General features: G+C 41.5%; 1 protein-coding gene across 2 annotated transcripts in view; it reads right to left on the bottom strand.

Annotated features, from left to right (window-relative positions):
* Positions 1–27289, bottom strand: part of celf2 (cugbp, Elav-like family member 2) — a 243674-nt gene that overhangs the window by 182032 nt on the left and 34353 nt on the right. For both annotated transcript variants that reach the window (XM_075471887.1, XM_075471886.1), the window contains exon 2: positions 5409–5444. In XM_075471887.1, the coding sequence (XP_075328002.1) occupies positions 5409–5444 (36 nt within the window). The remainder of the gene's footprint in view (positions 1–5408; positions 5445–27289) is intronic.

Genomic DNA, 27289 nt, shown 5'->3' with positions numbered 1-27289 from the left:
TCGGGCTCCTTGAAAAAAATAAATGAATACACAAGCAAATCAATTCAAATCTGCCCATTATGCCTGTTTTCTGGGTCGTATAAAACAGGCATAATGGGCCACACTATAGGCACACCACACTGTATGTTACAGGCCATGATAATGAGCTAAAATCTGGGGATCATTTGTCATGATTCTCAGCGTTGCTGCGTATTGTAAAATCAATTCCATAACCACAGTGACATCAACGGCTCATGACGGCGTATTGATGGAGACACATCACAGCATTATGGTGGTAATGTTAGCACTACAACAGAGTCATGTTGAATGTTGTGTGTGTGTGTGTGTGTGTGTTTTTTTGGGGGTGTTTGTGTGTGTGTGTTTGGCTGTCGTGCTCCGCCGGTGTTATGATGCTGCTGTGTGGTGAGACTTGCTAATTGGCTCACCTGTCTCTCAGCCATCTGGAGCCTCTCAAAAAAAAAAAAAAAAAAAAACGTCTCACCGAGTTCCCCCAACATGACACACACACACACACAGGTGCGCACATGTGCCTAAGCACAGGAAAGCAGAACAAAAAAGTGCAAACAAGCTGATGCAACTGAAAAAGAACGGAACAGCACATATTCTTTAACGAACGGTTATTTTTGCTCGGAGAAGTTATCGAACAAACAAAAAACAACCAAAGCGCTTCTTATACCGAGGTTGTATGGTAATCATACAAAAAGGCTCAAAATTAACGCGGTAATGATTCATTACAGCAATAACAACATTTCTGCTGGGGTAGAAGTTGCAATCAGGACTCGATGCGCGCGGCACAACAAATACTTCATGATAAATGCACGTTGTGATTGTTTTAGAGAATCACTGCGATACCAAGAGAGCACACCCGTCCCTTCAGCTTCTGCCCACCTCAGAGAGCACCAGCTGGAAGAAAAAAAACTGAAAAAAACACCTCACTATCCCAGAAAAACCCTGGGGCACACGGCTCTGAATGCGTATGCGTGTGTGTGTGTGTGTGTGTCTGGGTGTAGTGACTGTGGTTGGGAATCATCTGCTCTCAGCTGGTGGTACGAGAGACAAAGTGCGCGTCTGCGTGTTCGCATGTGCGTGTGTTGGCGAAATGATTTACAGTCCGTGTCATCAGAACAAAGGGGTCAGGTCGTGTTGCTTTGCACCATCAAAATAAGGGGTTTGAAAATTGTTATTATTATCTCGATGGCTTCCTTAGCTAGACAACTTTTTTCGAGCCGGCATTTCATTAAATAATATCAAATTGGACTGGACTGCATTGAATCGGAATGAATTGGAATTGATTTTAAGTGGATTATAACTGGACTAAACTGGACTATATGTCATTGGATTTATCTAATTTCTCTATAAAGTGCCCTGAGATTATTTTCTAATCTCTGGTTTACTCCCACTCTCGCCCAATGGCAGCCGGGATAGGCTCTGAGTTGCATTAAGTGGGTATAGAAAATGGATGGATGGATGGAATTCTTTTAAGTACCATCAAGGTATATTTTTCAATTGATTAATCATTTGTACTATACAAATTTATTACAGCAGTAACCAGTAAATTCTTCACTCTGTAACCGTAAACAAGTGAGCGATTAAAACTAAACGGAAAACAACACAATCCTCTTGAACTGGCAGTATATTACAAAAAAAACTATTTTCATTCTTTATCATCACTTTCACGGAAAGCACAGCAGTAATAAAGTGTGTGATCGCGAGCCCTGTGTGTAGTTTTAATTCTCTCTGCACCCAATGTGTTCCAGGTCAGCGGTCTGGATCACACGTACTGAAGTCAGCGCCTCCTGGGCCACTGTGTGTTCACCTGCCACCCCGTGTGTGTGCGAGTGTGTGTGCGAGTGTTATCCACAAATTGAACCCAAGTGTCACTCACAAAGACGAGAAGAGAAAAAAAAAAAAAACCTCCCGAGAGAAGACAGAGTGTGAGAAAGTCGAAGGAACAAAAGACAGATGTGTAGAAGTTCATCCAGCTCTAACTGTCCCGCTCACTCAGCCCCCCCCCCCCCCCCCCCCCCTTCTCATTAGCAGCTCTTCATTATTCATGGGTTTCGATGGAAAATAGATGAAAAGTGAGTTAAAAAAAACACAACTTAAAGCCTAATTTCAGTCCCACTTTATTGTGTGATTCGGTGCGAAAAACAAAAGCAGCATCATGGGATGAAAAGCTTCTTTCTAAAAAGGTGAGCTGACCCAAATCTTAAAATTTCAATTTGCCCGATCTGCTTCCATCTTCAAAAGCTAATTCCACCTCTGCCAATCCCAAAACACAATTCTAATCCCCAGATTAGCCCGCGCAATTTGGTGACACACGAGCCTGGTTTGAAAGTAGGGAGAGAAAAGGACCCTGAGCTGATGGTATTTCATCACACATTCTGATCTCAAGTTTTAGAATTTCAAGCAAAATAAGTAACATCTGCTTGGAGAGATATGAATGGACATAGGTGATGAAATACATGCATGTCTGAAGTTCCATCCAGTAGGGTGCCAAGCTCTTGAAGTGCTCCACTACAGGCACATTTTACACTGTAAGAATGTACAGTACTCCAGGCTGCTATGGAACACTAAGAACAATTAGAATATCTGAGTGGTTTTGCTCTGTATGAAAATCTGCATCCTGCACTCTGCATCCTGAGTGGCCAAATACATGAAATCTTTACGTTTTTATTTTTTTTGTAGAAATTCTGGCGCCAAAAGACAGTAGCTCCTCCTGGAGATGAACTCGCTGGGGGATAAATTAAAAGCCCAGGAAGGAGCCTTTAACACTGGTAACTGTCACCGCCGATGGGAGAGAGTACACCATCCAGAGTCTTCTGACTAAAATGAGCCAGTTCCTGCCTCATAAATATTCAGATGTGGGAAGACTGAGGGGAGGCGGGGGCCAGAAGTGGCAGTCAAGGCAGTCACCGTGGCAAGGGACCGCTGTTGTCATGTGGCAACCGGGGAGGCAATAACGGACGCAGCGTACCGGGACGCCGCATTGTGTGAATCCCTGTTATTACAATCTCTGCTGTCTATGTGGGTCTGGTTCTGTAAACAGGAAGTGTGAGTGCGTTTCGGCATCTCGCATGCCGACACCTGCAACCCTCATGCCAAAAAGAGGAACTTGAGGCCTTTAGAGAGCAGTTCCACTCATGAGCTTATCCTATTCATGCTTTAATCAATGCTTGTTTACCGCTGTTTCCGTATGCACGCGTGTGCACGCGTGTGCACGTGTTCGTGCGGCGTGTGCTGCAACTCGGGAGGTCATGTCAGAGTCAATAGCAGGTTTGCGGCTCATAATGACCGATGCTGAAAGGCATCCGAGGAGCCACACTTGGTAATTATCAGCTGTGTGCCTTCAAAGAACATTATCAGGACAAAGACCTGCAATTAGACACACTCACCCACACAGTCCCTTCACACCCTTTATCACCCCTGTTTCCGGCATCAACTCTTCCTCCTGGCAAACTGTCCTCCTCTCAACTCCCTTTTACACCCCTCCTTCATTTGCTCCCCACGACTCCCATGACTTTTCCTCCATCTCTACTCCAGTTTTGTTTTCATTTCCTGCCTTCCTGTTATCTGTTCCTACCCTCCAAATTCCTTTTTTTCCCTCCACTTTTTACCAGTCCTCCTCCTCCGTCCTCCTCCGAGCGCCTCTTCCTCCTCCTGGCCCAAAACAGACACTTAAATAACGAGCCGGGTGTCAGTCAAACCAAGAGAGAGCTTCATTAGAGGAGGAGAGCACACAGGATCAAATTATACGCCCAATTCTCTTTTTGTGTGATTGTGTACGTGTGTGTGTGTGTGTATGCCAGGGATTGTCGGCGGTAATGGAGGTGGTGAAGGCAGAGACAAGGCAAATACACGCTTCGGAATGACGCAGCTGTGTGGCGGATTAGCGTGTAACGCGCGGTGTTTGCTTGTGTGTGCGTGAGCTCGCGCCACAGTCACAGCCTCGCCTATTTTCTCCAATCAGAGAGGCAAACAAAAGCAAACTATTTTGCTTAATTATTCACAGCCATAGTCTGTGTCTACTTCTTTCTTCACGTGAAATTTTCTTCTGCGATGGATCCGATTTTCTTTTTGTATCTTTACTTGCCGTGTTTACCTGGGAATACCATCCGGTGTGTCTTTATAAGTAAATCAATATGATGTCAGAGCTGTAATGAGAACACTGTGCGGCTATTTGTGTCACTGACCGGCGCAGCAATTCATACCTGCATTCCTGAAATTCTAAAGTATTAAAACACGTGTTTCGAGCTAAAACTGATGAAAAAACACAGCGTCTATAAATAAAAAACAAACGGCTATGTATCAAACGTATAGACCTGTTCAAATACCATATCAGTGGCCGTACATGATTCGGTGCCTTAAAATGGCATATTCTTTACATTACCACTGAGTATTTTCAAAAACAAAATGGATTTCTTACTTTTCAGGAAGCCATTCGATTCAGTTCATTTCACTGCAGAATAAAAACCAGCTCACCAAGACTAAAAAGATAGATAATCCATCACAAGTAACATTTCATCATCTTCTTTTTTTTTTGTTTTCCCATCGTAGCGTAGCATAAAAAAAACAGCTTTAAATAATCCAGACTCACTTTTCATTGACACAACATTCATATTTCCCCATTGATTGTCTGCTAAATGCATCTTAGGGTTGCTCCGTGAATGTAGTGCCTCTGGGCGACCGCCTCTAAAGTTTGGATGACTGTACTTACAGCTACACCTGCTGCTGGATTATGGATCCTATAAATGTTAATGAGGCACTCTATTTTAAGATCTTTGTAGGATAAGCCAGTCACTGACATTTGTAGCTCATAACAAATGTCATACATTTAATGTTTAATGCTGCTGCAATAAGAAGCATCATCTGTGATTGTAGGTGCATCTTAAACTCTGAGTTTGAATGGATCAAATCAACATCACACTGTTCCTTCCTGCGTAGCCCAGCCTGCACGTCTCATTGATGGTTTTCAAGGCAGGATATTCATCCTTTTTGTGTTAACTATGTCTCAGATGAGAAATAGATACGGCTATTTTAAGAGTGGCCCTCATTTAAACCTCATCCTCCCCTACCCTCGCTTGATTTGTCGTTCTGTCGCCAAAGGCTTCGGTTTAATGACCGTCCGCGGCCATAGATCTGTAGCACGTCACATTTCCCCTTTCCAATTTCCCCTTTTTTCTTCCATTCCCTTTAGTTTTCTGTTTCTCTACCCTTGGCCTGGTCTCATCTTCCTCCTGTCCTTCCACAGACCACCCCTCCACCTACAATCCCCAACGCCACACCACTGTTTATGTATTTAGCCCGATGCCTGGAGGCAGCACGCTTCAATGCAGGTGAATCAAAGGGAAAAGAGTGACGGTCAAGAAAGGAATATAGTTAAAGACAAAAAAGAGGACTTTCCGTACCTTTGTATCGGTCCGGAGAGGTCACTGGCATCCTGCCTGCAAGACAAAAAAATAAAGAGATTTTTGAAAAGCCATCAATATCAAGGGGAAAAAAAGTCTCAAACCATTTAAGGAACAGCAACTGAAGTGGCATCTTCATTTAGATCTATAGGTAGGGTGTTAGGGAGATACATAAAACCCTAAGGCTAATGTTACTGGTGCAATGATAAGGAAGTAAAAGAAGTTGGCATGATCTGAATGGTTCATTGACTTTCTAATTGTTGTGAATCATTTGTTGTGGCCATGTGGAAGAATGGTGTTCCATCCTTTTCAATAGCACCTTCTAGCAGACTCCTAGTGATGTAGATACAAGAGGCGCACGGCAGCCCAACACCTCATTTTGTCAGCTTATCCGTGAAGTCAGTAAATAGATGTGCAATTTTGGGGCTCCAAAACAGCAGTCACGCGTCGCTCTGTGAGAAAGGTCCGAAGACGGCGGTCTCATCAATCACGTGACCAAAGCTTTTGCTTTTACATCTATGAACCAACCTACGAGAATGCAGCGACAATCCAGTGACATGTTGATGAATGCGACACTTGCGCTATTCCACGTGCATAAACATACAAAACAGAAAATACTTGGGACTCCAACAAAGAAGAAGAATTAGGCTGATTCATGTCAGCAGAAGCCTTTGTATGATGGAACCTCCTGCGGTTTTCACAACTGCGCTAATGAGGATGTAGTGCACCATGGAGAAAAACAGGGGAAGAACTATAGGAGTGTGTCATAGCTCCAAATTAAAAGCTATTATCAAAGATCCTCCACACCAAGCTGCACTAATGGTTTGAATCAGTACAGACTTAAGTCGATGCGGTTAAGGTATTGTGAACGCTGTGTATTGGGTATAAGCACATTTGAATGTATGTTGTGTGATTTTATGAGCAGAAGCAGTGGGATAATGAGTAAATATCACAATGCGCAAGAATTGAGGTTATGCTACGGTCATTTAATTAGCTTTTAGTTTGCAACGACACATTTGTGTTGCCAGATCTCGCTAAAGTGCGCTGCTAAGACACAGACAAGCCTTAAACACAGTTAAAGGGAATCCATGCTTTCTGTGTATGTGTTCAAAAAACTGTCTGGGACTTTGAAGTCTCCTATGTGGTCCTGTGCATAGAAACTAAACATTCTCTTACAGTCGGGATACATTAAGCATGATGTCCTAACCAAGTCAAATGTTCACCTTATACCCATCTTATAATATGTGGTACCAAACATGTTTGCTAAAATTTGAAGCACCTTAAGTTTTCCACAAAGATTCTTGGCTTATAAATACATAACTTTTATGTGACACTCTGTTGACTCGTCAACTTTTCCAAATAGGACATATTTGGCAGCACAGAGGAGGTTTGCAGCATTACCTTTAAGCTACTTTTCAAAGTCTGACACTAAAACAGTTGGGCACAGATGAAGGTGGAAATGTTTCTGGAAATCACTTAAGATGCTGGCAAACAAACCACACACACATGTACACGTTGAGCCATCTAAACAGCAAATTGGTCCTGTTTGTCCTTGGGAACAGTAGAGAAACTTGTTTGTTCCACTGGGCTTTCTCCATAATTCCCTGCTGTTTCCTCTTTCAGTCTCTCCTTTCCTTTTTTGTTTTATCCCTTCCTCCAATTCTCTGGTCCTCTTCCACTGCATGTAAATAAATTGGTCCCCAGGCCCCGCTACTAGACAGTGTGTGCGCAGGCCAACATTACACGCAAACAGACACACACATCTCTCCAAAGCTCAGAGCTGCACCGAATTAGCCAGAGTTTCATGTCACAGATGTAAATAAAATAATAAATGACTGTGAGTATGTGTGTGTGGGTGTCGAGGTTTGGGAGGTGAGGGGGGGGGGGGGAAGCGTGTTTTATGATGAAATGCTGCGAAAAACTCATGGCTCCTCCTCAACACAGTGACCAATCATTGCTATCACTACTCTTTGCATTTCAAAGACGCACTCTTGTCTGTTTCATCTCCACAAAACTAAAGAACGATTGTCTTGTTATCCTGCTTCGCTTACACTCGCACACGCACACACACACACACACACACACACACACACCACGTACGATAGCCACCTCTGCTCCAGTCCATTTTGCCAGTGCCATGAATTATGAAAGAGGGTAAATGGAACATCAAACACACTCTGCTTGCACTTAGAGGCTGTGTATACACACACATACGACAAGACACAACTAAACTACCACACACAAAAAATCTTGTGTTCATCTACATACACATGTGCAACATGTGTATGTAGATATGCTGTGATGTGTCTCCATCAATACGCCGTCATGAGCCGTTGTAGTTACACAAACTTATTAAGTCATATGTTACAGGTAGATGTTAAAACATGCTTTGCAGCTTAAGCATCAAAGAAGAAGTCAGTCAGCTAAAAAGTCTCTAATGAAACTTGATTGCAGCGACTTGAATTGGTGAATGATGACACTAAAAGCACAGCCAGGCAACTAAAAGCTGCCTCTATTCAAAAGATATTCAGCAATCAAAAGCTAAAAGAAGAGCAAATAAAGGGGCAGACGGCTCTTACATGTTTTACAATTTAATGCTAATGTTTAAACTTATGTTCAGTGTAGAATACTTTGCAATAACGGCATCTGCGTCCGTCTATATACAGCTATCAAATCAAATGTGAATCAAGAGGTTAGGATAAAGAAAAAAATTTGGTGCAAATAGAGTCTTTGTTTTCACCCAAGGAATATTCAAGATTTGTTTTTGAAAGTTAAACTCCCCGGTGCGGTTGGTACACAGTGCTCATTAGCAGGGTTTGTTTTTGCTCTGCTGTTCCCAGGGTTGACCTGTCAGTCAAACCATGTTGCCTCTGCAGGATCAGTGGGAATTTCAAAGTCAAAGAGAGTGAGACTCTCTGTGACAAAGCCACTCGGGAGGAATGTTAATTATCATTTTTTTCAGCGGAAGGAGGAGATAGCTGGGTAATTTTATGTACGTCGTATATCTAGGTCAACAAAAACTGAGACAGATGAGTGGACTCCAGTCACCAGCTCTGGACCTGGTCTTTATTCTTCTACTTTACACCAAACTTTTTGGGGATACAGGTTTCAAGTTGGCCTTAAGTTTAGGATTCGTCAATGTTTTACATCTCCACGTGTGTTCCAGTCTCACTCACGGCTGTTCATCTGACCAGAAAAGCCTGGAAGGAGGTAAGCGGCTGTGTCGGAACATGCTAATCCACCATCCTTCAGGTAAGACATCGATAGTTTAAGACCTATCCTGCACAATATTAGCTTCTGTCGATGCACGTTCCTGCCTCCCTCCCAATCATGGTCCCTAAAGCCAAGTTCAGACAACAAAATGTTCAGCTGGATCATTGCACTGTTCAGACTACGCATGTTTCTGTTGTGTTTAGGATTTGGAAGTTATAGACGGTTCACACTACAAGACTAATTTGTGAAACTAAAACATATTTGAAGTGTTCATTAGTGACTACCAAGTGAACAACAATTGGCTTCAGATCAGGGACATTTTCTCTGCCTCTTTTGAAGCCCGTGTTTTTTTTCCTTTTATCATCTACTCCTTCATGTCACACATTTGCCTCCTTAGTATGAATTTGGAATTAATTCAGTGGCGGCTCTTGACTAATTTCTCAATAGTAGCGATGATGACTAAAGTGACCCATTCAATGGGTAAATTAATAAGTAGCAAGTCAGCTGTCACAATTTGTTTGTTTTTTTCTGGTCAATTCCCATTACCAACGCCGCATATAAGCACTAGATGGCAAGATAAATATTTTCCTTTTAGCCGCATTTGCCACATGCTAGCAGGTAATCAGTTCACCTTCAAATACCTTTGAACATGGAGAGAGATATCTGCTTCACCATTAATTAAGACAGGGACTAGATACAAGTTGAGAACATTAGTAGTATTTATTTACAGTTCTTGACTTTATATTAGCATTGATTTTCCATTACAAATAGTTACAATTCCTGTTGTTAATCAAAGACACCACCAGACTATTTACAATTCATTTACATTAATTAAACTATTTTAATTATTTACAGCCGCGTTGCTGACTTTGAAAAGGACTAGCGCGTGGCGGCTACGCTAGCTATCTTCACGTTACATATGATGAAAGCCCTTTGGGGCGAGCCCTCCCGGAACCCCATAGAGATTGTAGTGTAATTTGAAATTGATTTTACATTAGAGTCAATGGGTACGTAAGCCAAGAACGGCCATGTTTTTTTTTTCTAATATATACTGTTATCTCGTGATAACGACTTATTATTTCTTTATCTCGATATAACAAAGATCGTTTTCTCGTAAAAACTAATAAATTATTTCGTTATCTCGATATAGCAAAGATCACTTTCTCGTGATAACAAATTAATTTATAATGTGTTTGTCTTGATTTCAACCTACAAGAGCTGCCACGAATGGCTTCTGTAGCCACTGGCTGTAGCTGTAGCCTACCGGTAAATTACACTTTAGGTTAGTTTGTTTACTTGACTGGGTTTGTTTAGGGGCTACCGGTTAGCAGATGAAAGGCTGAGAAACTCTTATCTATCCGGCTGCTTCAGCTAAGGTAACAATTTGTTTGTTATCACGAGAAATCTTTGTTATATCGAGATAACGAAATAATAAGTCGGTATTACGAGATAACAGTGCATAGAAAAAGATGGCAAATGGCAGCAGTTGGGGGAGATTTTCAATCTGACCGAAATCGTCCCAAAGGGGCGGTACCTCATGGAGCACCGCCTTACGCTGATTGGACAGTGGCATACAGAGCAGCTGAAACTGTCTAGAACTGTCACAACCACCGTAACGCTGTGGGAAATATACAGGTATGACAGAAAAAAAATTCCTCTTTTTTTCGACCGATCGCCCTTAAGGATCAACCGCCCCTGCATTGATTAAAACAAAGCATGAGCAGCTGCTTTGCAATCCAACATTTTTGACCAATCAGCTGATTTTCTGCAGGGCGCCTTCAAAAAAGCCAGGAGGTAAAACAGAGTGTTTGAGACAGAAGGTGACGGAACGTGATCCTGAAATGGAGAGCATGAGATAATGAATGTGTTTTGTGAACATTCAAGTGTGCAAACTTGATCTCATAGTCACCCAAAATAAAATAATGAATATGTAAAGTAGCATATTTTGGTCTCTTTGGAGTAAAAGCATCAAGTTGTTCAGAGTTGCACTTTTGGTAACATGGAAATGTCACATTTCTGCTGAAAAGCCTTTCAAACTTATCAATTTCTGGAGGAGCTTTATCTCTCCACAAGTGACCACTTCATCTCTACACAGCATTTTACCCCTTCAACATTTTCCATTATCCTGAATGATTCAGACCAGAATCTTACAAACTGCTCTGCAAAGCTACTTATAAAATAAATATGTCCCTTTAGAGGGCTGGCGATGATTTTGCTGAAAATAAACAAAAAAAGCTTTTAGATCTGATTTGTGGAGTATCAATGGCCTCTTGATGGTCTGCAAAAGTTGAGCCGACAAGATTTTAGGTCAGAAGTGATCACTGGGATGGAAACAGATGGGAAGACGGTGTCCAGGTGGAAACGAGCCACACTTATGCTCAGTGACAGACAGCTTTTTGGCGGCATGTGTGAATCCATGCGCGTACTCCTGCAGGCCTCACGCCACTGCAGGCCTAGCAGAGACGAAAAACGAAGTTGAAACACGGGGGGCTCCTCAGGCCACCGTGCCAGAGCGAACGCAAAGATAGAGCAGGTGGCAGGACCCGGCAAGTACCATGGGCATATTTCAGACATTGTGATTAACAGAGGATCTGACACGAACACACACATACACACACACACATTGCATTCTCGAAGGGAGACACTACAAGCCGGCTGTCATTGTACGACTGAACAACGCTGTACATTGGATTGTTTCAAGAGATTTTCTCCTCTATATCTATCTTATTCATAAGTACAAAGACAAAGAGGAAACTGGAAGTGACACGGATGCTTCTATCACAGAGTGAAACGCAGGATGTCATGTTAAATCCTTCTGGGACTTGTGTTAATCTATTTCCTATTGCAGAGAAAATCAGGCTGCGCAGAGAAATTAGGTTACAGATGGAAATCAGAGAGTGAGTTCACATGCACTCAGCCCGTGTTTTACATGCAACATGTCAGATATTTGATTTACGCAATGTGTTAATTCACTGCTCAATAGCGCAGACTCGCTTAAAGAGAATTGGTTTCGGGTCAATTGAGTTTGGGAAAAAAAAATTGGCGCACGGCTCTTGGAAATGTCAGCGTTTTACATTTCTAGATGTGCCTTATCTGTAAATTCCTCGGCCAAAAGAGCTTCGTGGCTTTTCCACCCTGTCACTTTGTGATACTTTCTGATTAACTTTAGGGTTTTCAAAGACTTTAACCGAGTGGTTTTGGGGCCAAAACCAAACTACAGGGATTGAGAACGAGTTACAAGAGACTTTACCTGTGATTTCTAAGGAAAAACATATCAAATCCATAGTCACACTCCTAAGTATAACCCCAGCCTTGTTGACTATTCACTAATTCCACCATAGTACCTCCAGTCTCATAAGGCTGATTAATTATTAGTTGCTAATTAAGAGGGTGCACAACATGATGATCCCAGCTGATAAAATCAAGACATCATTGATTGCAAATGAGGGGTTTTCTACACTTACAGTTCCTTACTTCCTATTTTGAGTGTAATTCAGTTTTTCTGTTGTAAAAATCGGATGTCGGGAAAGGCCTAACTCACTCTCAAAGTTCAGCTCACAGAAAACAAAATGAACTAATTCCCACTCATATACTATGTATAATTCTAAATGAAGCGGTCCCAAAAATGAACAACTGTAAAATAAGCTATCAAATTAGCCTCGTCAATTAAAACCTTCTCCATAACGTTAATGCAGCACCCAATCATTTAGAGTTTCCAAACTAAACAACTTAACACATATTACAGACATATTACAGAGTCACAGACAGATGTTACTTTTAAAAGTCAAGAAAGACAAATGCAAATGTTTTATGCTTAATAAAGTTGTCAAAAGACAATAAAACCAGTTCATTCAGTTCTATATGCCATTTGCAGCTGCTGCTTGATGGTCTTACCATTTGGTAATGGTTTCCTGTCATCATCAGTCACCGACAGATGTTTCCACAATGCTAATCAAACGCTTCAAGTCAATGTTGAAAGGTTTCAAACTGGTGATGTGGCCAATGCTCTTAATGTGTGTTTGTCACAGCAGTCAGGTCGAATTTGGAAATATTTTCAGTTCCAATCTGTCCTGATTATTTGATGAAACTCTGATGAAAATCTTCATTTATTCATCAGTTTTGGTTACTAATGTCATCTCAGCCCTCTACACAAATGAAAATCAACATGGACACGATACATAACCCATAAAACGGGTTCCCACAAGAGACCTTTAGTTTTAAAACCAAGTTCCCCATTTGCAGGGCATTTTATAAATCTGGTGTGTTTATGACACCAAATAAAAGGTTACTTCAGTGAATGGCAAAGCACTGGATGTTCGTATTCGTTACAAATGAGAAGAGATAAGAATGAGACGTATGTCATAGCCCGGATTGCCAATACAAAAATTATTTTCATCAGCCAAAATGATTTTATTCACAGAGAAAATGAGCAAAGTAGTACATTTCAGAAGGTAAAAAGAGAATGTTTGGCATTTTTGCCTGATAAACAGCTTGTTTGATCATTATGTTATCAAATTAGGCATCAGTTTCTTTTGTTGCTTGATTATTTGATTTATTGTTGCCAGATCAAATGAACTAGATGTTTGATTGTTGTGAAAACCCATTTTTTCCTCCCCTGCCTCCTCCTCCTCTTCCTCTCAGCAGCCCATCTGCGTCGTTCTAACACGTCTTGTTTTTAACACTTTCCTCCTTCTCACCTGCCACCGTGCATTTCGCATTTACACAACCCACTTCACAAACTGTACCCGCAATCCCCCATCCAATCAACGCTCTCCTAACACACATCTTTAAACACCGATAAATACATTCCCACACTTGACTTTCACACTTTCTAAAGGCTTCCTTCTTCGTCTTAAACTCATCCGTCGAAGGTGTGCGGGCACACGTGTTCGTATGCATGTGTTCGTATGAATTCAGTGTCATACTGGTAAGATAATGTCAGATGGGCCACCTCTAGATGGAGACCAGCAAGGGCTCTGCTAAAGTGGTGATGGGGGAAAAGGACTTTTACGACACTGAGACCTGAGCGACACCAACAAGATGCCCTTGCATTAATCATCCTCTTGACTGATGATGCATCTGGTGTGTCACGGATGTGAACTCGGCGTGACGAAACCATTTATAAAAGCATCAACTCGGGTCTGCTCCTGCGCGAGAAACTGAGATCAATCGATTTTTAATTGCCGCAAAAAAATATTCCACTCAGAACTTAGGGTTTTCATGTTGGAAGAACTTTATGAACTTTAAAGGAATTGTTCGGATTCACAGCAGGAACAAGTGCTAATGCGTCCATAAAACGGTATATTACTTCGGCCACCTGATCCATAGATCATAGATGCTTACTGGGCTCCAGGAGAACATTGAAAAGCCACTACTGATCTTTCATTACAATTTGCAGAAAATGTAAAGGGTGTCAGAAGTGTTAATTGGAACTGATGTGAGTTCAAACCGACTGTAGGCTCCATTCCATTCATACGGGTACATCAAATATTCACCAACGAAAGCTTAGTATCTTTCTAAATGCATCAGTGCCAAAAACTGAGATTTTATTGAGTTTAATCTAAACTATCCTTTTAATGCATTCGCTTTGAGTAGCCAAAGGATATTCTCAATGTGCTGGATATTAACCTTAGGAAACAAACAGATGTCACATCTGTTTCATCAGCAACAAATAGACACTCTAAGCAGCCGGGGTATGTATACAGTATCTATCTATCTATCTATCTATCTATCTATCTATCTATCTATCTATCTATCTATCTATCTATCTATCTATCTATCTATCTCAATTAAAATGGACTCCTCTTCGGTAGACTTTGGTAATTTAGGTGAAGAATGTGGTTTATTCAGAGGACAAAAGCCTGGGTGTTTGCTCGATCCTGACTGCATGGCATATACTCAGATGTACGAACACAAATGCAGCATCAGACTGTTGGCAGCGACAACGCAGAAGTTAGGATTGCAACATTAAAAATAGAGAAAAGGTTTCTGAGCAACCTGCTGTTGTATATTAAGGTTTGAAATATTGCTAATTCCACCTTAAATGTTTACTCTTAAACCGCTAAATACAACCCGACTCCAAAAAAAAGTGTGAATGCAGTGTGAAATGTGAATGAATGCATACATATTTTACACACAATGGAGAAAGATTCTACTCACGTGGATCGATTAAAAGAGACTATCAAGTACATGGGAATAATGTTCTGAGAATTCTTCAGCCGCTGTAAAGTTTATTCATATTCCTCTACAAAGTATCTTTCAAGGCCAATGCTCCAGAAAATCAATAATCTGAATGCTGCACACCATATTCTCTGAGTGACAAGTTGAAATAAAGACCTGGCTGATGCAACATCACGACGGCGTCTCTTTTTGTCGTCCTGACAGCAAAAAGCGAATTACAAGTCAAAGTAGAGCCGGCTTTTGATCTGGTTATAGTATTTTGGCAATATCTGCTCCCCCAAGACACTGTTGTTAATTTGCTGAAGATTGAGTATGTGTCACACACAGTATTACCAGGGCTTAGGTGGCTGGTGTCGAATGTGGATTTGGCTTTCGTGTGATATTATAGACATGGAGTGAAGAGTGACTTTTCCCTGATTAGCATGGAGGTTTGCAAACAGCTTTATGGTGCATCACCACCACCGTTAGGTGGGATAGTATTATGCTTTATAAGAATCAGAAGTATTTTTGATTGGTGTAGTATCATATATAAAATTAAGAATGGTGGTGTTTTCATTACCTTGGAATGAGCATTGAACATCCCCCATCCCATCCACCCCAGTGTTAATACAGTAGCCCAAAAAGGACAAACCAAAGACAAACTACAAGGAATATATAGAGCTACATGATGCCAGTTTACGAAAGTAAAGCAATTATAATGTGTGGCATTTGGTTTTGGGGGTTAGAAATGGACTGAGACATCATTTTAGAGGTTCTAGAGGTACAGCCTCACAACAAGCTGTGAGCTGTGAGCTTCACATTCTCTAAAGAGCAGATCTTTTGCAACTGTCAGGGTAACAGTCGTGTAAGGGTAGGTGGAGCTTATTGTATTGGTTGCAATTTGTGCTGTTGGGAATTACTACATCCTACACACTGGACCTTTAACAACATTAATTGCTTTCCGCACCATTTAAGTGAGACTCCATTAATGTCTTGTTGTTGCATTAACTCTGACAGTCCAGGATGTAAACACTCAAGTCCTAAGCACTGTAGATGCCATGTACTATTTTTTTTTTAATTTGATAGAAGAATCTCTAACAAATGCTTTGCCCCCTTTAAAGGATAAAGATATGAAGTGTAAATGTACCGATCAAATGTGCCCATTAGAATTGGACGACATGTGCTACACTCAGGACTGTTGATTTTGATGTGGACATTTTACCACGCGAATGCACTCACAAACATTTTGCAGTCAAGCCAATCAGCATTGAAACTGGAGCAGCTCTTCAGTGCAACGTTGGAATTGCCGGGAAATGGCCATTACATTGCAATACGACGCAGTAAAACTGTGCATGAGTGTGCTATTAGAAAAGGTCTGAAACAAATGCCCCGGTGGACTTCAGCGGCTGTGTGTGTGTGTGTGTGTGTGTGCGTGCACAAGCTAGTGTGTGTGTTTAGTCGGGATACATGCGCTCATGCATGCACGTGTGACATATTGAGGACATTTAAATGCAGCGAGAGTAACGACCTGAGAGGTAAAGGGTGAACAAAGGCAGAAGTGGCAGTAGTGTGTTAGGCCTCATTTACCTCGTGATATTCAAAGGGTATGCAGGCTGCACACTTTAGCTCACACATGTACTTCTGCTGCATGTGTGTGTGTGTGTGTGTGTGTGTGTGTGTATATAACTGCGTTTCTGTGAGGCCAAGGAAAATTGTATAACAACCTAAAGTCAGTGAAGGAAAGACTCCTGAATCATTCATCATGCTTCTGGGAGAGAAGACCTCCCCTCTTTTTGTCTCTCCCTCCTCCTATTTTAATAATACCCCCCCCCCCTCCCCCCCACACCTCAACCTCCCCCTCTATTTCCCCACTTAATAACAGCACAAGAGATCAGCTCCATTAGCCCAGACCTCCTCACACATGCAAATGAAGCCGGTGTTATGGAGGCACGCGTCACGCATTACCGATGCAACCCTCCCTGACCCGTCACGGCTGACGACAGAGTAAACTCTGCACGAGTGTGTGTGTGCGCATCGGAAAGAGAGGGAAAAAAGGAGAGCAAAGAGAGAAGGAGGGGCGCATGTGTGTTACAACAGTGGTTAAATTGAGATGCATTAGGGTTTTGATTGGAGCGACGGATATGGCGCTGGCGTGTGGGGAGTCGAGAGCGAGGCCATTATCGGGTGGCCGGATGATAAGATGGTGCAAAGAGAACATGGAGGGAGGACAAAGGTTCCAGGAGAATATGACAGAAGGGGGAAATTAGATGAGAGAAGCCGGGCTGAGTGAAGAATAGTCACCAGAACAGCTGATATTTAATTTACTCAATTTTTTTAGTGTAAAACCTTTTAATGGCCTTCATTTCTGTAGGTTTTACTTCGGTGAAGCCGATGACAGTAAAGTTATCTCAAATTTTTTTATTTTTTCGTGCCAAAAGTTTTTTTGAGTCTCATTACAAAGTTCATTATAGCAAAGAATGGCTGTGTCCTTAAAGATGCCATGTGACTTGTGGATGAGGTCCACACTGACAGCAGGCTCTATCTCCTGCCAACACGAGGTTCCTTTTACCGCAATAACAATCTCTCTTTCACCCAGAGAAAAAGAACGATTGTGCTTTAAATCTTTTGGGTGTAGCAGTTCCTCGAGAATTACTCTCAGCGGTGAAATGACTGTTGCCATAGATGTATGTCACAAAAACATTCCAGACAGCTCGATTCTATAAAACAGGTGGGAGGATATCACGTCAGTTGGGTTCTTACATTAGAGCTGTCACCATCATAAAGTTTGAGGAGACGATTCATTAATACAACAGTTGTTCTAGTTACTTTTTAATAGTTTTAGCCATTTTTGTCACAGTGTAATCAAAACATGTAAACAAAAATTCAATTTGTTTGTGCCCTTTAAGCTTTAACTGTGCTGGGATTTCGCTCCCCTGAGCGATGAAGCTAGAACAAATGGAGGGTTGCAGCTGCGTCTGTCCTCCTCTTTTTTTTTACTGGTATTATTTAGATTAGTGGTATTAGCGCTTTGATTGCCACCTTTAGTCTGCAAATCCAACAAATCGCTTCCTTCAAGTCATTGAACTCTCCTTTTTACGTTTACAACATTCTAGGGTTTTGCTTTGTTATCAAACCCATGTGACTGATGTCAATAGGGGTTCATTAAAATCATGAGAATCAATTTTTGGTAATTGGCTTGATTACCTGAAACGGTCGGTGGCGCTAATTCTCTTGGGGATAAATGCTCAGTTTAATATTTTTATAACGATTCGACTTGAAAAGTAAGGAGGGCTTTATTGTTGCAGCCCATTGTAGCCATTGGTGAGGTTGTTACTGTTTGAAATTCCAATTTTTACATCAACCTTTAAACTACGTGCTTCTGATACATTTTTGCTGTACACTGACTTTTAATATGCACTTTTCCTGGGCCTGAAACTGCCTAAGAGCATCTTGGCTCATCTAGTTCACAACTTTGGTTTCCAGCCCTGCACCACATCGCTTTGCGGTCACTTGAAATTTTCGTGGGCTTTTGATGGCGTCCGTATGGCCCCTTCAACTTGATAAAACATTCATGTGTATGATTGTACGTTTGCTCACACGTCGATTTGTTTCCATGACAGTGGTGTTACATCCCACAGCTGTAAGGCAAGCCAAACAGCAAAGAAATTGCCTAATTCTTTAGTGTTACTTTAGAAGTCTGTTTAAATCTTGTTTAGTTTGTTGATCTAAAATGCAGAGTGAATTAATACAAGCATTTTCTCCCCGTGTATGAGTGGGTTCTCTCCGGGTACTCCAGCTTCCTCCCACTGTCCAAAACATGAATGTTAGGTTAATTGTTGTCTCTAAAATTGTCTTTAGGACTGGATGGATGGAATTAATATAAAAAAGTTGCACGGATACCACATTTTTTTTAAACCAAGTACAAGTACAAGTACTTACCTTTTAGTACTTGCCGATATGAGTACTAATCAAGGCCATTATAGTTTTTACTATTAAACACATTTTATTTTCTTTAGGCATATTCAACCCAAATGCAACTGCACTTTGTGCATTTTAGTCATATAAAACTACCCTTAGTGCAACATATTGCAGGAAAATTAAGCTCCTGTCACACTGGTATCAGCTCTGTAGTATCAGAACACTTTAATGAATACTACTGAGTACGAGTACACCCACATGGTATCTGTACCGATACCGGTATCGATACTGCTATTGGTATCGGTGCATCCCTAATAAAAACACTACTGACACAGCAGGTAGCTAAGCTAACAGCTAACCCACATTGATATGCTCAATTTTGACACCTGCCTGCCAATCAGATATCAATGATACAGTACCACAAGCAACAGTATCAACTTTAATTCACATTGACGCTGATTAATGTAATTTATGTGTCTTAGACTTTTTTAAAATACATGTCTGACTCTTCTGATGGTCCTTAAACATACCTGCGGGGACACTTGGTGTAGTATTCCACTGATTAGAGGTTTAAGTGTACGAATCAATGTAGTGATGTAGAGCTGGGTCGGATGACAATTGGTTGATGGGCGTGTATGAGAAAATGTATGAATGGAAAGGTATTTAAGAAATGCTCTTTGTTGATTGCGGGTCCGTGTCGTTCTCTTTGGAAATGTGTAGATGGGGACACTAATGGGGAGCCTAAATCACATCCTGCTACCTTGTTAGCCTTGACGGATGTGCAACATAACTGAGCTGAAATGATTGTTTGTCATAATAGGAAATAATCAAAGCTCTTTTGTGGTAACGCTATTCCATCTGAGGCTTTCATTAGCAAATTCAATCCCAAGGCCTTGCTTTTTTTTCCAGTTGAGAATTGAAATCGGTCGTGTCCTTATCCACCTTCTTGTTGCTGCTCTTTCAAAACTGCACGTTTGATGAATAAACTTCACTTTCCTAAACAATCATTCACGCCAGTTGGTCGGCGGGGGCTTACCGCCAAGGCCAGTGACAAGATGTCTCATAAAAGGCCATTACTTCATATCTATCGCTGCCCATGTGAATGTAGACTGATAAAAGAAGCTTGAGTATAAATCAATATCATGAATGCCTGTTCATCAGATTGAGGGGGTAGCTTAGATGGTGAAATGTCAAACACTAATCTCTTTAATAGTCTGATATTACATTTTAATCCCAGTCTGATTTCTTCACTCTTTTGTTAAGACTGTCTGCCGACGTCTGTCAATGATTGAGGTGATGAAGACAGTAAATACAGAGAGAGGGGTATCAAAATAGAGTTAATTAAGTGGAAGGAGAAAGAGCAGAATGAGAGAGGAGAATGGTGGAGAAAAAAAGGGGGGAAAACATAGCGGAGGAGGGTGAGAAATGGTTGGTTTATGGAGCATTGTGGCACGCTGCCATTTCAAGTCTGAATTTACAGTGCGAGGGTGATGGACTGTGAGAGACGCAGAGGCAATAAAGTGATGTCGATGAGAACAGAGGACAAATTGATATGATCACAACATGTCACATTAAAGACAGGCCTGCCATCCATCAACATGATAAAAGGCCCCCTTCATTCTAACACCAACCCCACTGCCATTGATCTCAATGCCTCACTTAGCCAGCGACTAACCATTTATGATAACTATCATTACACAGTTATGAGATGGTGACGATCTATCGTAGCCATGCCGTCCACAATGAAAAGATAGCCCTTGCTAATTTGTTGCACTGACAAGCTCAAATCATGGAGGGAAATTAGGTAGAAAAGAGGATAATTTCACTCAATTTCTCTCAATTATGTCATGAAATAATGTGACGATGATGAAAAAAGAAAAAGGGGGGAGACGATGGTAAAGGGACACTCAAAGAGATAACGTTAACTTGCAATAATCTGGGTTTTTTTTGGCTTTTGGCTACCGGGAGGATTGAGGGCTGATGCTCTCAGAGAGGTAGGAAAAGCAGCATTGACGATAACACCAAACATGCTTTTAAATCACCCTTGAGCAAATCAGTAAATCAATATCAATTAGGCTGTGAAAGAGCCCAAATGGACAACCGGCTTTGTTTTAACTAATGAAGTCTGTGGAGAATCCAATCAGTCCCGGTCCCCCGCCCTCACATGCTTCCCTGTCAATCCCCCTTCTCATTACCACCATGAGTATATGATTAAAAATAAAAACCCATACAGACAGATTCACAAATCCTGACACAATTACTAATGTTTAAAACTATAATTTGCCAAGATTATCTTGAAAATTGCTTACTGGCCAACAACTACCACCTATTGAAGTGAGTATTAAGCAGTTTGACTAAATTTTAGTCTGCACAAACTAAAGGCTAACAAGGCATCCGGGTCTTGTTCAAAATAGCTACACAAACCAATTCCGGTTAATGAAAGCACAGAGAAATATTGTAATGTCAAAAGATAGTTGATTGTATGCTGGACTAGAGGTTCAGCGTGAGTGGTGGATGTGGATACCGTGACGTCCTCCACTTTTGAAGTCTGGAGGTCGTTTTTTTCTGGCTTTTTTTTCCACCCAAAGGTGACGGCATTTGGATAAAAGAAATGGAGTTTCTGGAGCGATACTTTAAAACCAATTGGACATAAGGGGGTGAACACTGACTTAACTTGGGAATTATTGTGATCACCAGGAGTTAATCTAGTGGATGACACCATGAGGTGAGCTAAAATAATCAACTGACATAGTGTTTCATGGCAGAAGTCGACGACCTTTGAATGGATGTCCATACGGGACAGATATATTTTGGAGCCTCGTGGTCTTCATTGTTGGCTCCAAAGTTCCTTTAATTGGCATGGCTACGTCCTGGACGAAGTGACTTCTGCTGGATGCCCAGTGACCTGATGATGACTATCACAGAAGTCACCGCCCTTTCAAGAAGAACCACACAAGACGTCCCCATTTCTGATCGGTGTTAAAGTATCTACAGAAGCTCTTTCGTGAATGTAAAACATCTGCAAAATCCGAAGGGATTACTCCCCCACACGGCAGACAGGGCTTTTGATCAGCCTGAAATGCCTCGTTTGTTGTACTGGCTTGTCCTCTGATATTAAATTACATCATCATCGAACCTAATGTATACATTCATCAAAAATGAGCAGCTGGCTCACGGTCCACCATTTTTTTCTGGACAGTCTAGGCCTTCGGGGTCTATAATGAAGCATTTCAGACAGAAGGTGACAAAAGGAGGCATAGTAATTTCCAGTAAGTAGACGTTCCTATTTTGTTACAGTATTTTTCTTTCTTTTAAACACAAGAGCATGTAAACTTCACCTTACAGTGAGGAAAACTACTCCACAAACTTGTAAACTAGCATCATAAAGGGCTCTTTAAATCCTGCGCGCTCCTCTAAAAATCTGGGATCCTGATGTTTCCATTCGACTTCTTCTTTTGTCGTGTCTCAGCAGCTTGTGCCGGTAATAATTATGACTCGGGGGTGACACTAAGCCAAATCAGTGAATTTCCAAACCGGACGGCTAAGCAAAACCTGAAATAAAGTTCGGAAAAGCAGAGCACAGTCGTAGATTTGAGAATCTTTGTGCCAGTGAACTTTTTTTGTATCGTCATTACATATATAGCTCAATGCAAAACTGAAATGAGCAAAAGTTGTACGTGGTTAGGGTTTTTACAGAGTGAAACACGCAAACTACCACAGTGCTATTGGCACACACACCATCCCTGGCAGGCAGCATGCAGCGAGGCTCCTCAGGGTTGCCATATCATTTTAAACATCCATCAGCTCAGTAGAGATATCATATTAGCTCCTCATCTGCATAAGGCACAGACAGAATGACAAACGAGAGGAAGAGAACGCTCTCTCCTCCTCTCCTTCATTGCATCTCCTACATGGCTGCCTTCCACCCCTCCGCTCCCCTCTTTGCTCCCTCTATCTCCTTATCCCTCCCTTCTAACCTCCTAAATTGGATCACCACGGCCAGCAGAGCGTGTGTAAAAGTGTGGGCCCGTATTGTTGCGGTGTAATCACATCTTTTAAATGGAAAAGGGGATGAATCTCAGGAGGACCCATATTTGGCTCCTGAGTCCCCCCCCCCCCCGATTGGTAGTCTTTGAATTTCAGTATACTCCATCACACTTGCTTTTACTGAGCAATCTGAGACTCCTGCAAAACTTTTCAACCTTAGACCTCCCACAGATTTTATTTCTAAACATTCTAAACCGTGTTCTTCGGTAGTTTTATACTTTCAGCGGCATTTTTACAGTCGTGACTTTTCTTTTCCTTCTTTTGGATTATAAGTTTTACCACATAACCCTGGTGTAATATTACCCAACTGAACTTTTTCCCCCAATTAAACTTTTTTTCTATGGGACAAGTTACATAGGCTCAATAAAAGATTTAACTTTTTCCCCTAAAACTTTCTATATAGCTTCGAGTGTAACATTTCTAATATGTGTGCCTATAATGCAATTTTCTGCCAAATAAGTGAACACTGTAACCTCTTGAACAACAGTGAATCTTTAATGGTGATTACTTCCCAGACTACTTGGTGTAAACCTAATTTAAAACCAATAACACCATCACAAATTAAATAATCACAGCCTTTCCTTATTTTATCAAATGCAGAATCCTTGCCCTCTTCAGCTTGTACTTTATTGGTTTACTCTTAAGCATCATTGCTCACCAGTTGTATCCTGCAACAAAAAAAAAACAGTTTTCACAGAAATTACTAGGACTGAGAAAGTTAATGGGCCATTTCCTGTTGTCTTCAGAGGCTATTTTTACTTATTGAGCTCATGCCAGTTGTAAATGACCCATGTGTCATTACTGCTAGGCTTTTTCCATAAAAATAGCCTCAGATTTGATTCAAAAGCATCATTACAAAGACTCCCAATGGCCCAAATTACTGTTTTTGGTGGGTTGTTTTCTCGAAATGCAGTATTTTTTGGCACTGGGATTCACACCTAATGCTTGTTTCTAATTAATTACTTTAAAGATACATAGACGGAACCTGAACAACAGGGGAAAACGTGCTATTTAGGCAAAGTAAATCAAAAAAGGGATTGAATTTTGCACTGATGCGATCTGTTAAAACATACTGTAAGCAAATCTTCCCTTTACTTGTTTCTATTTGTCAAAACACGGTTTTCCCTTTTTACTCTACCTTGTCAAAGCTATATATTATCTTTCCCAACTCATCACATTCTGACATCGAGAGCCATTTGCGTCGGCTTTCAAAGCAAGGGACACTCCTTTACCATCACTTTCCGGCACACATGGAGCAGCTTTACAGATGCATATTGACAATTATCCTTTGGAGGTTTTATGTGATGCACCAGCTGCGCAAATACTAAATGGTGACAGGAAAACAAAATTCTGCAGTGTTGGCTTATCAACAAAGAACGCAAAGAGCATAAAGAGGTTGAAGAAGTCTTTACTTCGCTTCTATCATTTTTCCAACGCAGTCTTCTTTAACGTCTTCCCTTCAGCTGCAGTTGTTTCCATTTGCTTTAAACAGTGTTCTTACTGTACTTATTTCATTGCATTGTGTGGAGAATTTTGCGTTCTTCAAAAATGGATACTGATTCGGATCATTGGCAGCAATAGCAACAGTCGAAGTTAAAGTGGCCGTTGCAGTATCACAACACCTTCCTGATGTCTTGAATCAAGAAAAAAAAAAGAGCAGATCTCTAAAATCCACTTCAACCACAGCGTCCTGAGCTTCCTTTACACACTTCAATTTCTGATTGCAGAGTGCAATCCAAATTCCCCCTACTTTGCCCTGCCCCTCATTTTTACACACTTTGGGTTAGGGGGTGTCTCATTTCTTTCAGGGATCAAGAGACAGTGGTTATCCAGCCTGTTCTCACGCTGACGGCAAAAGGATCGCCTTTGACATCAGTTTTCAAATTAGGTTATAAAGGTTATAAAGCAGTAAGTAAATCAAAAAACAAGGACACGAATAAATGGCTGTGTCGGGTGGTCTTGAAAATGGGTCTGATGTTTTACTCCCTACAACTTTCTACCACCTCCTCCAGCTTGCGCTTGTTTGTGAATTAATGATGGAAAATGACACTTGCTGCGTGCTGCGGTGTCTTGCTGTGGAAGGGTGCCAAGGCACCAGGTGCTTTGACAAAACGGCAGTATTGGACGTCCCGGGAGGGAGAACAGGCTGGGTTATGTAACCCTCCTAATGGCTGTCAAACTCCGATTTGGGGAGCTCCGTGATCACTACTCCACATTTCTCAAAAGAAACAGGATACTTTGCACTACTTGGGACCGTGCGAAACCGAGGGAAGGGGCCATTTGGTAGGGGGAAAAGGGATGAATCAGGACTCATGTTGAGCTAAGAGCAAGGAAGGATAAAGGCACATGTCATTCTTCACCCCACTCCATGTCAAAGGCGTAAGTGGGGAAGGCAATATCACAGAAAACAAGAACAACACTCAGGAATACACTGGTACACAAAACCATGACAATGGCTCAGAATGGTGCAACACAACAGAGAGAAGAGGGAGGACAGAGAGTTTGAGAAAGAGAGAAGGATGAATGCCGTAGTATCCTCAGATCTGAAGGCAAATCCTCCTTGGTGTTAGTTCTGCTCGAGCGGCTGGCACTGACACATGAATATTTCATACTGTTGATGTTTAAACCCATCATTTGCGATGTGGCGCGCGAGCGTGCATGGAAATTCATTGAAATGAGGAAGAAGAGAAATGTTTGTGTACGTGTGTGCATGAGAGAGACACAGAGAGTGTGTTGATCTATAATGCATAGTTTCAGTAAGTTCACTTGTGATATGGTCTATTGCATCTGTATTTCAGTGCTGTGAAAGACGCGCGTGCGCGTTGAAGTGCTTGCGGGCCTTGAAGCGCAAATTACCACGAGTTAGCTCATCCATTTGCAACTCAGGCCATAAGACACAACAATACAGGGTTGGTGTACTGTACATGCTTGTGAAACATATATGTAAAAACGTTGACACAGCTGCACTTTGTCCACTCATATCAAGTCAAACATCCGTCCATCCATCCAATTTCCATTTTCCTGGCTGGAGCCCATCCAAGCTGCCATTGGGCGAGAGGCAACATACACTCTAGACGGGTCGCCAGTGCGTCACAGTGCCAACACAGTTTCAAATGAGACAAACAACCAATGCTCGCTCAATCACTCCTACGGTTCATTTGGAATCACCAGTTAACCCAACATACATGTTTTTGGACGGTTGGAGAAACTGGAACCAGGAACCTTTTTGCTGTGTGTCACCAAACCACGTCTGTTGTTCTCTGCCAGATTGCCTCTGTTCCTTAGTCAGCAGCTTTCCAGCTGTGCATTATTTTGCTTTTCCTAATGAGTATATATGAACTTGGCTTGTTCCTGGTTTTTGCTTCTTGCTTAGCCCTTGGTTACTACAGTTCACTCCTGGATTTTTTTTTGACACTCGTTCAGTTTTTGGATCTCGTCTTTTGGCGCCTCATGGACTGATTATCTGTGCTCGACTTCTGCCCTGTTTAATAAACTCGCCATTTGACATTTTACCTGACTGTATGTGTTTCTGGTCTTCCATTCAACCATCACAAAGACGTCATCTGTGATTATTGCTGTTTATCTGTGTGTTTCCAGCAGAAGTGGATCCATTCGGCTTTTATTGGCAGTCAACTGGCCGCGTCAACATGGTAAATAAGAGACCGTCAGTAATTGGGTTTCCATCCAAATATATAAACTAAACATCTGTGCTGGTTTCAAAGGTTGATTCATTGAATTGATTCATTGCAAAGAAAGAAAAAAGATGAAGAAAAAAACGGATTGAGATGACGCAATGAAAAGAGCGCCAATCAAACCTCAAGTGGAAGAAATCAAACCGTAAATGAACTAACAAAATAGCCCGGAGTTGGCCCGTACTGGCTTGTATGTTGCTTTGTTTTATAAGCTTGGCTTTTAGTCTTTAGATCCGCATTATACAGAAACAACATCACTGCTCTGATTCTTCTTTTGTTAAAATAAACATTCACTTTGTTGTTCACTCGAATCAGTGTTTTTGGGCACAACTTTAGTGCTTGCCTGATGTTTACATTAAGATAATAAAAGGCATCTGTTGGTGATTGCAGCTCTCTATTCTTTTGAAAATCAGCACCTTAGCTCAGTAGCCGATATAATAATGTGTTAGTTCTCGCTTTATAGCCAGTTTTAATTTAATATCTACAGCATTATTGATCTCATTTGCCTTGATTTAGCTGAATCGCTTGCACCATACCCACCAATTAGAACAGCAGGTTGATTTTCTTAGTATTTTATGTTCTTAATGGATCGATTTATCTTACCGCTGTGTCCACGTGCCTCAGACTACATTTGAAACACAGAACAGAGCAGAACAGAGCCCTTCCCTTCCAACTCATCCCTCCGGCTCATCCAGGCCTCTTCGGGTCTCCTTTACTGTTTTTTTTTTTTTTTCCCAGGTAAGCCACATGATGAAACCAAGCCTCTCCGCCGTGACTTCCAAATACCAATATCTTGGCTAATAGAGTGAACGCAGGAATGACTAATCCAATCGGAGCTACCTGGAAAATTAA

Source organism: Odontesthes bonariensis, chromosome 8 (genome assembly GCF_027942865.1).
Source record: "Odontesthes bonariensis isolate fOdoBon6 chromosome 8, fOdoBon6.hap1, whole genome shotgun sequence".
NCBI lineage: Eukaryota > Metazoa > Chordata > Actinopteri > Atheriniformes > Atherinopsidae > Odontesthes > Odontesthes bonariensis.
The sequence above is the reverse complement of the archived record's forward strand: the minus strand, read 5'-3'. Positions and strand labels throughout refer to the sequence as shown.